Genomic DNA, 16,854 nt, shown 5'->3' with positions numbered 1-16,854 from the left:
TGTAAGTGCAGAGGCTAACCCAGACACTGGAAACTAGCTGTTTAGCATGCTTTGCTCCAAATACCACACCTCTAACACTGGCACCACCGCCCTTCTGGGTCAAACCTGCGTCGGGCCCAGGGCAGCAACAAGGTCCCTAAAGTCTTAAGTTTTAAAAGTAAGCAGACCTGGGAGCACCTGGATGGCTCATCCAACTCCTGGCTTCAACTCAGGTTATGATCTCCAGATCCTGGGATTGAGCCTGAATCAGGTTTGCACTCAGTGAGAACTTGGCTTGAGATTCTCTACCTCTCCCTCCCCTTCTGCCCCTCTCCCCACTCATGTCAGCATGCTCTCTTAAAATCTTAAAAGTAAGCAGGCTTGACTGTGATAGAGCCCAAACTGAATAGTGCTGCTCTAGGCAGACAAGCAAACTGGACACAGGTAATATGAAAACAGGGATCGCAAAAATGGCTAGGAAACATGAGCGGAAATTATTTGCGTTTCTGGGAAGGTTACCTGAGAGCAGCAGGCATGGACTCCCCTCTCCCGGGACAAAGGAGTTGGCTGGAGCCATTTCCCTCCCAGGTCCCTCAGCAGAAACCAACTTCAGAAAACAGCACAGCACCAACACTCCCTACCTAACATGTTTACACCAGCTCCTGCCCCATCTGCTCTGCTGGTGCTGCTTTTCTCAAGCAAGTGTGCCCAATGACCAGCGAGCAGACCCCTCTCCCAGGAAGACCAGCACAAACTCCCACACACACCACATTTATTGACCATAGAGTTCTGCAAAGCTTCAACTCTAGTGGAAATAGCATCAGGTCTTATTTAACAAACAGACCAGAGCACACCTAGTTAAAACCCATCCCACTCTGGCCAAAGTCTAGACACTGTCCACTGGAGGCAAAGAGAGCCTCTGTAGAGGACTGACCTGAGGGAAAGGGCAGTGAAAACAAGCAGCAGAGTACAGGCAGCACACACCAGAGGCACTTCCTCAAGTGCCAGACCCTGGACATTATATGACCTCTTCTTCATAAAGCCATTACTCACAGGAACAGGAAGCATAACAGGATTTTCTAACACAGAGAAGACAGAGACCTATATACAAAATGCCAAGATGGAGGAATTCATCCCAAAAGAAAAAACAAGAAAAGGTCACAGCCATTCAGAATAGGAGAAATGAAGAGTTCTCCAGATGAATAAAAGCTAGAGGACTTTGTGAAAAGCTAAAGGACTTTTTTGCCCTGCAAAAAATACTAAAGGGGACTCTTTGAATGGATAAAAAGATGTGGTGTATATATACAATGGAATACTATGCAGCCATCAAAAAATGAAATCTTGCCATTTGTGACAACGTGGATGGAACTAGAGGGTGTTATGCTTAGCGAAATAAGTCAATTGGAGAAAGACAACTATCATATGATCTCCCTGATATGAGGAAGTGGAGATGCAACATGGGGGGTTTGTTGGGGGTAGGAAAAGAATAAATGAAACAAGATGGGATCGGGAGGGAGACAAACCATAAGAGACTCTTAATGTCCCAAAACAAACTGTGGCCAGAGGGAGGGGTGTAGAGAGGGTGGTGAGGTTATGGACATTGGGGAGGGTATGTGCTATGGTGAGTGCTGTAACCTGGCGATGCACAGACCTGTACCCCTGGGGCTAATAATACATTATATATTTATTAAAAATTTTTTAAATTATTAAAAATAAAAAAAGAAAAAAGAAAAGGTTGAGATCATACCATGTATCTTTTCTGGCCAAAACACTATCAAACTTCAAGTCAACCACAAGTAAAAACTTGGGAAGTCCACAAATACATGGAAAGTGCTACTACAGACTGAATGGGTCAACCAGAAAATTAAAGGAGAAATTTAAAAAAAAAAAAATACAAGGGAACAAATAAAAATGAAAGCACAATGATCCAAAACATTTGGGTAAAAGCAAAAGCAGCCATAAGAGGAAAGTATATAGCAATACAGGCCTAACTCAAGAGGCAAGAAAAATCTCAAATAAACAACCTAACTTTATACCTCAGAGAGCTAGAAAAAGAACAACAAACAAAGCAAAGCCTAGAGCCAGCAGAGGAAGGGGAATAATAAAGATCTGAGTGGGAAAATGATACAGAAACTAAAAACAAACAAACAAAAAAAAGTAGACCAGATCAATGAAACCAGGACCTGGTTCTCTGAAAAAATTAATAAAATTGATAAACACCTAGCCAGCCATATTAAAAAGAAAAGAGAAAGGACCCAAATAAATAAATTTATAAGCAATAAGAAATAAGAAAATAAGAAGTGAGAAATAACAACCAATGCCACAGAAATACAAGCAATTATAACAGAATATTATGAAAAATTATATGTCAAAAAAATCATTCTGGAAGAAATAAATTCCTAGAAACATATGAACTACTAAAATTCAAGCAATAAGAAACAGAAAATTTGAATGGACCATTAACCAGTGAAGAAATTGAATCAGTAATCTAAAGTCTCCCAACAAAGTCCAGGACCAGATGGCTTCCCAGGGGAGTTCTACTGAACATTCAAAGAAGAGTTAATACCAATTCTTCTCAATCTATTCCAAAAAATAGAAACAGAAGGAAAACTTTCAAACTTATTCTATGAGTCCAGCATAATCCCAATTCTAAAACCAGATAAAGACTTCATTTAAAAAAGAGAACTACAGGTCAATATCCCTGATGAACATGGATGCAAAAATTCTCAGTACAATACTAGCAAACTGAATTCAAAAATACATTTAAAAAAATCATTCACCATAATTAAGTGGGATTTACTCGTGGTTTGCAACAATGACTCAATCAATGTGATACACCAGATTAATAAAGAAAGGATAAGAACCATATGATCCTCTCAATAGATGCAGAAAAATCATTTGACAAAGTATAACATCCATTCATGATAAAAACCCTCAATAAAGTGGGTTTAGAGATAACAAGTCCATAATAATAAAAACTATAAAGATCATATATGAAAAAACCATAGTTAATATTCTCAATGGGAAAAAACTGAGAGCTTTCCCTCCACCGTCAAGAACAAGACAGGGATGTCCAATTTCCCCAGTTATTTAACATAGTACTGGAAGCCTTCACCTCAGCAATCAGACCACAGAAAAGAATAAAAGGCATCCAAAATCAGCAAGAACGAAGTCAAACTTTCCGTATTGGCAGCAGACATGATACTCTACGTAGAAAACTCAAAAGACTCCACCCAAAAATTGCTAGAACTGATACAGGCTTTAAGTAGTCTCAGGATACAAACTCAATGTACAGAAAACTGCTGCATACACCAATAATGAAGCAGCAGAAAGAGAAATCAAGGAACCAATCAATCCCATTTACAATTGCACCGAAAAACACAAGACAGCTAGGAATAAATCCAACCAAAGAAGTCAAAGACCTCTACTTTAAAAACTATAATACACTGAGGAAAGAAATTGAAGATGACACAAAGAAACAGAAAGACATTCCATCTTCATGGATAGGAAGAACATATATTGTTAAAATGTCTATACCACCCAAAGCCATCTACACATTTAATGCAATGCCTATCAAAATACCAACAGCAATTTTCACAGAGCTAGAACAAACGATCCTAAAATCTGTATGGAACCACAAAGGGCACCAAATAGCCAAAACAACACTGAGAAAGAATAGCGAAGCTGAAGGCTTCACAATTCCAGGCCTCAAGTTATATTACCAAGCTGCAGTGATCAAAACAGTATGGTACTGGCACAAAAACAGACACATAGATCAATGAAACAGAATCCAAAACCCAGAAATAGACCCACAATTATATGGTCAACTAATCTTCAACAAAGCAGGAAAGAATATCCAATGAAAAAAGACAGTCTCTTCAACAAATGGCGTTGGGAAAACTGGACAGCAATATACAATGAAATTGGACCAACTTCTTCCACCGTATTAAAAAAAAAAAAAAAATTCAAAATGCATGAAAGACCTAACTGTGAGACCTGAAACCAACAAAATCCTACACAGGTAGCAATCCCCTGGACATCAGCTGGTGACTTCTTTCTAGATATGTCTCCTGAGGCAAGGAAAACAAAAGTAAAAATGAACTGCTAACTTGATCAAAATGAAAAGCTTCTGCAAAGCAAAGGAAACCACCAACAGAACTAAAAGATAACCTATATGGACTGGGAGAATATATTTGCAAATGACGTTTCTGATAAAGGGTTGGTATCCAAAGTATATAAAAAACATATAAAACTTGACAACCAAAAAAATAATACAGTTAAAAAAATGGGCAGAAGACATGAATGGACATTTTCTCAAAGAAGACATCCAGATGGCCAACAGACAGAGGAAAAGATGCTCAATATCACTCAACATCAGGGAGATACAACTCAAAACTATAATAAGATGTCATCTCGGACCTGTCAGAGTGGCTAAAACAATAGGAAACTGTATGGAGTTTCCTCAGACAGTTAAAAACAGAATTACCCTATGATCCAGTAATTGAACCACTAGGTATTTACCCAAAGGAAACAAAAACACTGATTTGAAGGAGTATATGCACCCTGAAGGAGTACATGCGCCAAATTATGGAAAGACCCCAAACGCGCACTGGGCAATAAATGGATAAAGTAGAGGTGTGCTACACACACACAGACACACACACAGAGGAATATTACTCAGTCATCAGAAAGAATGAAATCTTGCCATTTTGCAATGATGTAGATGGAGCTAGAGCATATTATGCTCAGTGAAATAAGTCAGAGAAAGACAAGTACCATATGACTTCACTCATATGGAATTTAAGAAGGAAACAGATGAACTTGGGGGGTGGGGTGGGACAGTGAGGCAAAGCAGGTAACAGACTCTCAACTACAGAGAACAAACTGATGGTTACTGGAAGTGAAGTGGGCAATGGGATGGTTTAAATGGTGGTGGGTATTAAGGAGGACACTTGCAATGAGTACTGGGTATTGTATGTAAGTGATCATATCGCTAAATTCTACAACTAAAGCTAGTATTACACTGTATGCTAACTAATTGAAATTTTTGAAAAAGAAAAAGAAGGAGGTTAACAAGGAAAAAGGATGACAGCCCAGCTAAAAAGAATATTTTTAAATAAATAAAATGGATTCTCCAAGAAACCTAGGATCACGGGGTTTTATGTGAGTAGCTATAGATGTGTGTACATATAACGAAGTTAGGGCAACATAAACGTGGATAGGTATCTACAGACTTACAGAACTATTTCATGATAAACTTCTGCATGAAAAAAAAATATCACAAAGTACTGTGTATGGTGATTCAACTTCAGTAAAAACAAACTAAGCCCCTATGTTATATAAGTAAGGAGAAAGGGGTACAAGGATACCACTAGGCTATTAATGTTAATTACATCAGGGAAAAAAGTAGAAGAGATGATACTTTTCTATATCTTTGTGCTGTTTTATTTCTATTGTTTTGGTATGTATATATTAATAGCCTAAAATCATTTAAAATTTTTAATTTAAAATTATTAAAAAGATGGACAATTTAAAGCAATATTCCAGTTATATAAACTAAGGCATAAGATTGGTATGACTTATACATATGCTAGACACGTCAGCTACGTTTTCTAATATGCCATAAAGCCTGAATGGCTACCCATCACAATTCAACCAATGTAGAAATGAGTAACTTAAAAAAGTCAGATAATCATAAATATTCCAGTCACCTATGACATATTCTGATACATTAAAAAAAGAAAAGGCAGGATCAATCAAATCCCTTGCCCAGTAATTTTAACAGTGAGTAATAAAAAAACAAGATAGTTAACAACAAGGCACTAAGGCTTAAAAAAATGCATAAATGAGCCACAAAGAAGTTAGGACCTGAGGAAACTGAATAAAATGAAGTTATGAAGAACAGAAATCACATACAAAGAAGCAAGAGCTATAAAGATAATAAAATATAAAGAGAGAGAATAGGATAAATAGGACAATGCAAAGAAAGAAGAGCATCCAGAGAAAGACTCTAATGAGAGTAAGAAATCATATTAACTCTAGAGTTATCTTAGGGAAAAAAAGTTAAAAACTGCAGATCCAGAAGAATGAATTAAAAGGTGCAGCACTGTGCTCGCTTCGGCAGCACAAATACTAAAAGGTGCAGCAACTGGTTTGATGAACCTTTCTTTGATGTCCAACGAAAAGGGTAAGAAATAAAGAAATAAAGATTACTTTTCTATTTCATCTTCTAAAGATTCCTGAAATCTTCTTTAGGTATAATGCTCTTTCCACTTCAACTCAAATCCATAATTCAACAACTTCCCAGACTAGAAGGCCAACATGGTCAACAGACCCAGAAATTCAGGAAAAAAATCAGACTTTAATGTTGAAAAAATAGGTAATACTGCAAAAGTCGTAGGATATCCCTCTTTAAGTCAATCAACAAATACTTTTTGTCCTTTTACTGTGTTTACAAACAAGCATACAAATAGCAAGTTTTTCTTCAACAATGATATCAGTAAAGGTATAGCATATTTATCTCTAAGGAAGAAGATAAAAGAGAATGGATTGCCATAGACTGAAGAGTGGTACAATGCAAAATTAATTTATAGAATTAATAAGGTAGATGTTTTATCTTCCACTGCACATTTCAGTATTGCTCCTGTTTAAGCAAATCTCAAAAATATTAAAGGCCATAAAGAAAAAAACAAAAAAGTATATGCAACTAAAGAAAATGCAAATGGATCAGCATATTATCTATAGTACCTACTCTAGATGAAAAGGACTCAGAAAAAGTGAATATTATTTTCAGATCCTGAATCATCTAACCAAGTGTTCTGCAAAAATACATTCCACAGAATTCTAGTCTCTCAAGATACATGTGGAAAAAAAAAATCAAATAACTTTGGGGAACAACGACTATGTATCCACCACCTGTCCCAACTTAGAAGGTCACAATGCATATTAGCATATTAAAGTTCTAAGAAAGTCCACAATAAAAAACTGCTTAATACATATTAACCCACTATTTTCCAAATTGATTTGACCTGAAATTACTATTTTCCTCTAAATATTTATCAGTATGCCATAAAACTAATGTTCTATGAAATATGATTTAGACAGGCTAAAGTAAACCTATGATAAAACATAACAATGCCATTTCTTTTTTTTTTTTAAGGTTTTATTTATTTATTTGACAGAGATCACAAGTAGGCAGAGAGGCAGGCAGAGAGAGAGGGGGAAGCAGACTTCCTGCTGAGCAGAAAGCCCGATGCGGGGCTCAATCCCAGGACCCTGAAATCATGACCCAAGCCAAAAGCAGAGGCTTAACTCACTAAGCCACCCAGGCGCCCCAACAATGCCATTTCTGTTTTTCTTTCAATACTCTATTATAAAAAATTTCAAATAAAAAGAAAAATAGAAAGATGATCACAATAAACACTCAAATACTCCATACTGAGTTTCAACAGTTGTTAACATTTTATCACATTTGCTTTGTCTTCCTCTTAGCGTTATATATAATAAATGTAATTTACACATATATAAAAAAAAGCAGACACACCATAGGAGATAGACATATAGTAGGTAAGCAGGTACATAGAGAGAGATGTGGCAGGGGTGGGAAGCCTGATTCCTCATATAGTCCTGGTCATTTCTCTTCCTGAGATATAATCAGTCCTCATTTCTTCAGTTTCTATAATATGTAGCCACTTAATAAATCTCTGTTTACTTAGAAGTTACTCAGTGAGTGTTCCTTGCAAGAAGGTATAAAAAAAAGTATAACTAGACAAACCATAAGTGACTCTTAATCTTACAAAACAAACTGAGGGTTGCTGGGGGGAGGGGGGTTGGGAGAAGGGGGGGTGGGGTTATGGACACTGGGGAGGGTATGTGCTTTGGTGAGTGCTGATTCACAGACCTGTACCCCTGGGGATAAAAATACATGTTTATAAAAAATTAAAAATACATGTTTATAAAAAAAAAAGTATAACTAAATTTAAAAAAGAACTAAAAAAAATTTGAGTCACCAATTTATATAGAATTAAAATCAAAATTAAATCAGTCTGTAGATCACATGCTTAAGCATATAAACTTAAAAACCAAACTAATGGGAAAAAAAAAACTAACAAAAGAATTTTGTTTCTCAACAAAGCAAGTTCTGGTTACACTCCTGGGATCTGCATACATTCAGATCAAATGTTTACACCAAATGTGTTATAACATGTAACAATAACAGATGTTCCAGAATGATACTTCTAGATCAACAGAAAGAAAAGTGTTAACAAAACTTCAATACCCTTTTTAAAAATTTAAGACTATATGTTTTTAAAAATTTTTATCAAACACATCTAAAATTTAAAAATCCAGCATCAAAATGTTGCCGATCCACTACCTGAAATCCTCCCTTTCCAGGATCACTGGGAAGATTTTATTACTTCTAGGGATAGCCATAAAAAGTAAATCTTTTAGGGGCACCTTGATGGTTCAGTAAGTTAGCCATCTGCCTTATGCTCAGGTCATGATCTCAGGATCCTGGGATCAGGCTTGCATCTGGGCTCCCGGCTCAGTGGGTCTACTTCTCCCTCTCCCTTTGCCTCTGCCCCCTCACCACTCATGCTCTCCCTCTCTCCCTCTCTCTCTCTCAAATAAATAAATAAAATCTTTTCTTTTTAAGTAAATCTTCTAAATCATCTGTCGATGAAGGTTTTTTTAAATTAAAGAATATACAAGTTCCATCTTACATAAAAAAGGTTAGTCTTCTGAGTTTAGATATATAAAACAATCCTTATTAAAAATCTTATAAACTCTTTGAATATTAAAAGGATTACAATAGTTAATAAATCTTAATAGTTGGAAATTATAAATACTTACTTGATGAAATAATAAAATAAGAAAAAAACATAGTTTCAAAAAGCATAAAATTAGTACAGGATTTCCACTAACTCTTAAGTTAAACTACAGAAGATGAGAAAATATTAATTTTAATATACTGAATCCCAACTCAATTAGCCAATAAAATAATCAGGTAGATTTTGAAAAACTCAAAAAACAAAATTTAAAAATTTTAACTAAATCTGAAATTACATGAGTGAAGTTAAACATAAGAAAGGAAATAATTACTAACCTTTATTTCCTAACATCACAGCAAGATGTAAAGGAGTGTTTCCTAAAATTAAAGAAAAATTATATTAGTATAAAAACATTGGAAATTTTATTTAAAGGTGGTTTTATTTCCTTCAGAAATTTCACTGACATATTTGAAACAAAAATAATGTGACTGCAAAATGATCTTCCTTATAGGCAAATTCAAAGAAAGAGAACATGACATGGTTTCTAACCACAACGTATTCTATTCCTCGCCCTTCAACGCTCACCTAAAAAGGATACTCAGTTTGCTTTTAGGTTTCTTCTCCCAATAGATTTCATAGACTCCTTTGTTTCTAATTTCTTTATCATATCATTCTTTGTTCATTCAGCAATTTAAATACCTACTATATACTCATCTTTGGGGACAGATACCAAAAAAGACCTAATCCCAGTCCTCAATTTGTTCAGAAGTCTTATATGAAAATAAATAATTGCTATTCTTATTTATCAGAAGAGAGTATAGCATGATAATGGAACACAAAATATAGCTCTTAATTTTGCCTGTACAAATACAATTAACTATTGAAGAGGGATAGATTGGAATGAGTCTTGAAAAATGGATTAGAAATTTAAAGGCAAACAAAGCAACAATGACTAGTATTCCATGTCAAAAACAATACCCCCAAATTAAATTCAAATGCAAGAATAGTTTATATTTAGGAAGCAAATTTTTATTTTATACTAGTGGCAGTAAAGATAATAGTAAATAATGAAATCGGAAAGATGAGCAAAAGATAATGATGATTAGAGGCTATGCTATGAAGTTTGGACTATAGCCTATTAGTTGCTATATAATGATTAATTTAATTTCAAAATGACATCCTAAGCCACCTCAGTAGCCTAAAAACATCTTGATTATAAAAGAAAGCAAACCTACAGTAATTTTTTTTAAATAACAGAATTTTTTTTTTTTTTTAAGATTCTACTTATTTATCCGACAGAGAGAGATCACAAGTAGGCAGAGAGGTAGGCAGAGAGGCAGGCAGAGAGAGGGAGGAGGAAGCAGGCTCCCCGCTGAGCAGAGAGCCCGATGTGGGACTCGATCCCAGGACCCTGAGATCATGACCTGAGCCGAAGGCAGCGGCTTAACCCACTGAACCACCCAGGCGCCCGAAGATAATTTGTTTTAAGGTTTTATTTATTTAACACAGAGATAGAGAGTACAAGTAGGTGAAGCAGCAGGCAGGAGAGGGAGAAGCAGGCTCTATGCTGAGCAGAGAGCCCAATGTGGGGCTCGATCGCAGGACGCAGGATCATGACCTGAGCCAAAGGCAGAGGCTTAACCCATTGAGCCACACAGGCGCCCCAACAGTAGTATTTTAAAATAAAGTTACTGAATAAATTTATGTATACTAATTTTCAGATATTAGCATTTTTACAGAAGGTACCACAGGAACAATTTTTGTTAATAAAAGCTGCACACTTACCAAAAAATCAAATACAGGATAAAACAAGATTTGACTATGTTTTTAAAAACCTTATATATGATCTACACCAATCTCTTAGCTTGACAAAACTACCAAAATGGTAAACACACACACACAAAATCTTTTGCTCAATACAAGCACAATGGAATATGAATTGTTGGCTGTAAATACAATTTTTGTGCAAAATTTAGGAGTTTAATAAATTCATTAAACTTATATTTTCTCTGTAAATAATTTCACAAAACAAAAACCTGGGCTACAATCAATTTCTTCATCTTAATATTAGAACAACAAAAACAATAAGAAGATTTGGGGACATAATTCACATTATGATTTTCCAAAATAAAATTTCCCTTAGCTACTAGGCAGTTTTCATACCTCAAAACGAATTCCAGTTGAGATATGCAAACTTTGTTAATAATCATACATTGAAGCATGTCCCCAGAAAAGAGGTTTTGCTCACAATACTACTTAAGTAAACGTCATTAGATACCAAGCTATCGGTATAAGACTATTTTCCAAAACGACAAACTTCAATTTTCCAAATAGCTCAGACTTTTTAGGGAGCTAGGTATCTTCCTTCAGGCCGTTATCTAGTTCTACAAGTTTGTATTTTTCTCTTAAAGAGTCAACATTCATTTAGATTTACTTACCATTTTTGTGCTCTACATTACTTCCTTTAATTCTAACCTTCCATCACAATCATTTTTCGTCTATCCAAAACATATCCTTCAAGATTACCCTTTGTGGAGGTTTGACAAGTGATCTCCCTCAGGTTCTTATTTGTAAATGTGTGTTCAACTTCTAATCTTGAAGAACACTGTACCGAGTATCTAATTATTGACTGGCTGTTATTTTTCCCCTGCACTATATTGGTCTTATGGTCTCCTTTTTTGATGAAAACCTAGCCATAGAACTTTCTACCCCTCCTCTAAAAGTAATGTTGACATTCCTGGCTATATATCATCAGCCATTTCACTTCAATGTGGAGTCCTTTTTTAATTCTGCTTGGGTCAGACTTCTTGAATCTCCAAGTCAGTGTCTTTCAACAGTTCTGTAAAACTCTCAGCAAGTATCTCTCCAAATACTGCCTTAGTTCCATTTCTTCTCTTCTCTCTGGGGGTTCAATTATAGTAGAACTTGTCACCTTTTCTATGTTTTTTAAATTTCTTTCCCTTTCCATTTTCATTATAGATATGTTCTTCAAACCTATTTCCAAGATCATGAATTCTGTCTTCTTCAGGATCTAAACCTGTTAGTAAGCCTATTTATTTAGCTTTGAATTTCAGCTTGTATTTTCCATTTGAGAATTTCTATTTAGTTCATTTTCAAATACATGATTTCAATTTTTATTGAAAAATAAAATATTCAAACTAAATAAATATTCAACTTGTCTCTTATCTCCCAAGAATATAAAAAATACTATTATATTTAAATCCTCTAATAATAATTACAAAAAATGAAGCTCTGATGGGTACCCTCCCCGCCAGTTCTCACTCATGTTGTTCAGTTTCCTTAAAGTGCTGGTCATCTTTAATTATATACTGGATATAGCATTTAATGAGCTCTCTATATAAAAACTTGGAAGCCTAAGCAACAAATCCTCCAGATACTTCCACTTGCTTTTGGCATATTGGCTGGGGGTGCTACACTTCATTAACCCACAGACTGACATTTTTTTCTGGCCCTCACAAATGACTCAAAGCTGTGCTCTAGCCTCCATCAGAACTGATTTACCTTTTGGTCATTCGTATTCCTCAGTTAACAGCCCAAACAGCAGTGTTTAAGAGATACCCCACATTTGGTAGGCCTGACCTCTATCTTTTGTCCTCTTAGCCCAGAGAGGCTATAAAAAGTGCTGCTCAGCCTCTTAACTACTTCTTTTGGCTTTGCAAAAACTACTGAGGCAAAATAACCTAAAATGTAAGGCTCAAATCTTTGGATTTCCATCTTCTGCCAGATCTTGACCCAGTAATTCTCTTCTACCTCATTAGATCTCCAATACCCTTAAGTTGAATATTTTATTCTTATTTGCTTCAAAGGAAGACTAGTCCTAATCATCTAGTCTATTATTACTATAGGCAGAAATTCTACTTCTATTTTACTTGCTAACTTTTCTCCGAATCTGTAATTCTGTGCCTTCCATTCTTTGGTACTGTTAATGCATAAAGATGAGATAATTTTATTAGCACTAATGATTATAACTTCTATCACAATTACTTTCTCAGTGCTTTTAAGTCATTTTTACCTGAAGTTCAATTTTATCAGTAACTAATCTTGCCATTCATATTTTTTTATCATTAACTCAAGAATAAATTTTCCATTTTTTCCCGTCTCCTTTAGATGTGTCTCCTAAAAGTCCTTTTCTTCTAACAGATGTCACGGTTACTATTTTTGGAAATTTTTTCCCTATTCCTTCCCCTCAATGACAAACCTTATACACTAAGTACATGAACCAGGGAGAACACATGACTCAAACCTAACCAGTTTGATATCCAACTAGAAAATGTTTCAGGAAATGGCACAACAACCACCTGGGTCAAGGTTCTTTTCCAAAAGTTTTTTCTTTTCTTTCTTTCCTTTTTTCTTTTATTAGAACTCATAGGGAAGACTGTCTTTTACCGCTAGAACTACAGTGCTTTAAGATGAGTATGGGACCAAATATTCTCTACAACATAGTTTAGTGGTTCTCAATCAAGGACAATTTTACACCAAGAGAACAGCTAGCAATGCCTAGCACATTTTTGGTTATAAAAACTGAGGAGTGGGGGTGCTAATGCCAGCTAGAGAGTAGAGGCCAAGGATACTGCTAAATACCTTAAAATGCATAGGACAGTTTCCTCCCACAAAGAATTCTCCAGCACAAAATGTTAAGTACAAAGGTTGAAAGCTGAAATAAATAAAGCTCAGTTGCAAGAGAAAAGGAGGAAGCTCTAACAGCAAAGCTAAGAGATTATTTAAAAAACAAAGCAACAACCAAAAAAAAGTCCTGACCTGCAAGAACTGTATATACATACATGTCCAATACTAGCTCCTACCCTACCATTTTCAGTTATGTGAATCAATAAATACCTTTAGGCATAAGCTAGTTTGCAATGAGTTTCACTTAAAATGGCAAGAACATTACTAATGTGATACAGAAAGAGAAAGTCTTATTTATCATAAACAGACTTTGGGAGACTCCTATTTTGTAAGTGCTTTTGTTTTTCTTATCTATTCTTATTTATTTAGAATTTTAAAATGTAACTTATCTTCTGCAGTAACACAGAATATAGACACATATTTTAAATTCTATTTGTAGCAAAATTAATACCTTTTTAAAAAAATGTTTTTAAACTTACATTTATCTAACAAAGTAAAGAAATAAACCACACATTTGATTTCCTTTTTCTTTCTTTCTTTTTTTTTTTTTTTTTTTTTTTAAGATTTTATTTGACGGGTGCCTGGGTGGCTCAGTGGTTAAAGCCTCTGCGTTCAGCTCAGGTCCTGATCCCAGGGTCCTGGAATCGAGCCCCGCATCATCGGGCTCTCTGCTCAGCAGGGAGCTTACTTCCTCCCCTCTCACTGCCTGCTTCTCTGTCTGTAAAATGAGTGAATGAAATCTTAAAAAAAAAAAAAAAAAGAAAAGAAAAAGATTTTATTTGAGAAAGAGCACATGAGCGGGGGGAGGGGTAGAGGGAGAGCAAGAGAAAGAAAATCTCCAGCAGACTCCACTCTGAGCATGGAACCCAATGTGGGGCTAGATCTAATGACCCTGAGATCACGGTTTGAGCTGAAATCATGAGTCAGATGCTTAACCAACTGAGCTACCCAGGCACCCCAATTCCCTTTAACAAAAAATGAGAAAGTCCACACTTTTATTTCTCATCTCCATTTTTGTTTCATTAATTTAATGAGTAGTTATAAACCTTTTTCTTACCCTTTATAGAATATGTGCATGTCTTCTAAATTTTGAATCGAAAGATTTTTTTTGGAAATTAACTCTCAAGATTGTAATCATATTTGCTATGATTATTAGACTTCATGTATGGTATATTTAACTGGTTTCAATGTTCATTATCAACCCTTTTCTGATACAACTTCTCTTTTATTGTATTAATCATGTAAATTCATCTCTTATGAGCTGGGATACTTCTTTGAATAATAATTTTCAGGAATGACAGCATGGTAGTTACTCTATTTTCTAGAACATTGTTGTTTCCACAAATGAATACCTGCCTAGAAAGAATTCTACAGTTGGAAGATATTAATAGCAAGCATGTTCTAATATTGGAGAGGTCTGAGGCAAATTAATATTCATTTGTTCAACAGCAATCTATGCTCTTTACTTGTATATGTGTAGAATTCTACATTAAATTTCAAAATATCACCAAAATATGAAGAATCTCTTTTCACTGACTCTCCCTGGAACACAGTATGAGCTCTGACTTTGGAGTCTGAACCAATTTTAGATCAAAAATGTTTTCTTCCCTACTTATAGCTTTGAGTACTGCTTCTGATTTATTTATTCTATTTTATTCTCTGGAAATACATACTACTCATAACGTGAAATCTACTGTTTATCCCTCATTCTTTAAATTTTTCTCCTTTTCCTCTAATCTTTGTTTTCAAATTGATTTTTTACATCTTTCATTCAATTTTCTATATTGTCAAGACTTTATTTAACAGTATCTTCAGGATATTTATAATGATACATCTTTTATAATGAATTATTTTTCAAAGACCATCAAATGACTTTTTTTCTGCTCATCCATCCTGAAATGAAGATTTATTCAACTCTAGTATGGGAAAGGACAATCAGCCCCCACTTTTCTCTCAATTTGTTCAAAAAATGAACAGCAGAAACCCCTTCTAAACTCTGAAGCTGAAAGAATAAGCTGATATTTAAGCATTTTCCTCTGAGACTCTATTCTAATACCCTAGATAAAACAAAGAGAATCAAAGAGTTGAGAGACAGCTGCTGCATGGGAATCAAAGAGAAGGAAAATGGTGTAAGACATACTCCTAAAACTACAAAACAGCATTGAAAGAAATTAAATAATACCTGAATAAACAGAAAGACATCTGAGTTCATGGATTCAACATTGGTAAGATGACATAATGGTCTATAATTTCAAAATGGTCTCCTTCAAAAAATCCCACCTGGCTTTTTTGAAGACAATAACAAGTTGAGCCTAAAATTCATATAAAAATTCAAAGTACCCAATCTAAATTGAAGAGAACATCAGAGTGGAAAGATTTACACCACCCAATTTCAAAACTTAGTACAAAACCATAGTAATCAACACAGTATAGAGACAGATCTTTATAAAGACAGATCTGTCTTGTATAAAGACAGATCTGTATATTAATGGATCAATCATTTTACACACAAAAATTAATTCAATATAAACCATGGACCTAAATGTCTGAGCTAAAACTATAAAACTCTTGCGGGGGGAAAAATGAGGAAATCTTTGTGACCTCAGATTAGGTAACAATTTCTCAGATACACCAAAAACACAGCACAGAAGCATGAAAGCAAAAATAAACTGACCTTCATCAAAATTAAAATGTGCTGCATTTAAGGAAAGTGAAAAGACAACTCAGAGGGGAAAATATTTTGCAAATTATATGTGTAATAATATCCAGAATATATAAAGAGCTCTCACAAAAAAATAATATTAAAAGTCCCAATTTTAAAATAGGAAAGGATCTGAATAGCTTCTTCTCTAAAAAAGATAAACAAATGGCCAATAAGTACATGAAAAGATGCTCAAAATCATTAGCCATTAGGAAATACAAGTCAAAACCACAATTAGATACCACTTCATATTCACTAGGATAGCTATAATAAAAAAGAACACAAGTGTTGGCAAAGAAGAGAAGGGAAATAACCTCATATAAAGTAAAATACTGTAGTCACTTTGGAAAAGAGTGTGGCAGTTCCTCAAAATGGTAAACACAGAGTTGCCACACAATCCAACAGAAGGTATATACCCCAAAAAATAAAACATGTCTACACAAAAACTTACATACAAATGTTCATAGCAGCATTATTCATAATACCAAAAAGTAGAAACAACTCAAGAAACAACTCAAATGTCCATTAATTGGTGAATATATAAATAAAATGTGGTACTTTCATGCAATGGAATATTATTTGGCAATAGAAAGGAATGAAATTTTGATATATGTTACAACAGGGATGAACCTTGAAAACAATGTGCTAAGTGAAAGAAGCCAGTCATAAAGACCACATATTGTTTTATCTCACTTACATGAAATGTCTAGAATAATCAGATCTATAGAGAAAGTAGATTAGTGGCTATCTAGGGCT

The 16,854-nt window shown here is 34.8% G+C and overlaps 1 protein-coding gene across 3 annotated transcripts in view; it reads right to left on the bottom strand.

The window, feature by feature from the left end:
• ANKRD13C (ankyrin repeat domain 13C) overlaps window positions 1–16,854 on the bottom strand; it is a 100,361-nt gene that overhangs the window by 69,030 nt on the left and 14,477 nt on the right. For all 3 annotated transcript variants that reach the window (XM_032301480.1, XM_032301481.1, XM_032301479.1), the window contains exon 2: window positions 9,086–9,127. In XM_032301480.1, the coding sequence (XP_032157371.1) occupies window positions 9,086–9,127 (42 nt within the window). The remainder of the gene's footprint in view (window positions 1–9,085; window positions 9,128–16,854) is intronic.

The sequence above is a fragment of the Mustela erminea genome, chromosome 10 (genome assembly GCF_009829155.1).
Source record: "Mustela erminea isolate mMusErm1 chromosome 10, mMusErm1.Pri, whole genome shotgun sequence".
Classification (NCBI taxonomy): domain Eukaryota; kingdom Metazoa; phylum Chordata; class Mammalia; order Carnivora; family Mustelidae; genus Mustela; species Mustela erminea.
This window is presented reverse-complemented; position numbering and strand designations above follow the sequence as displayed.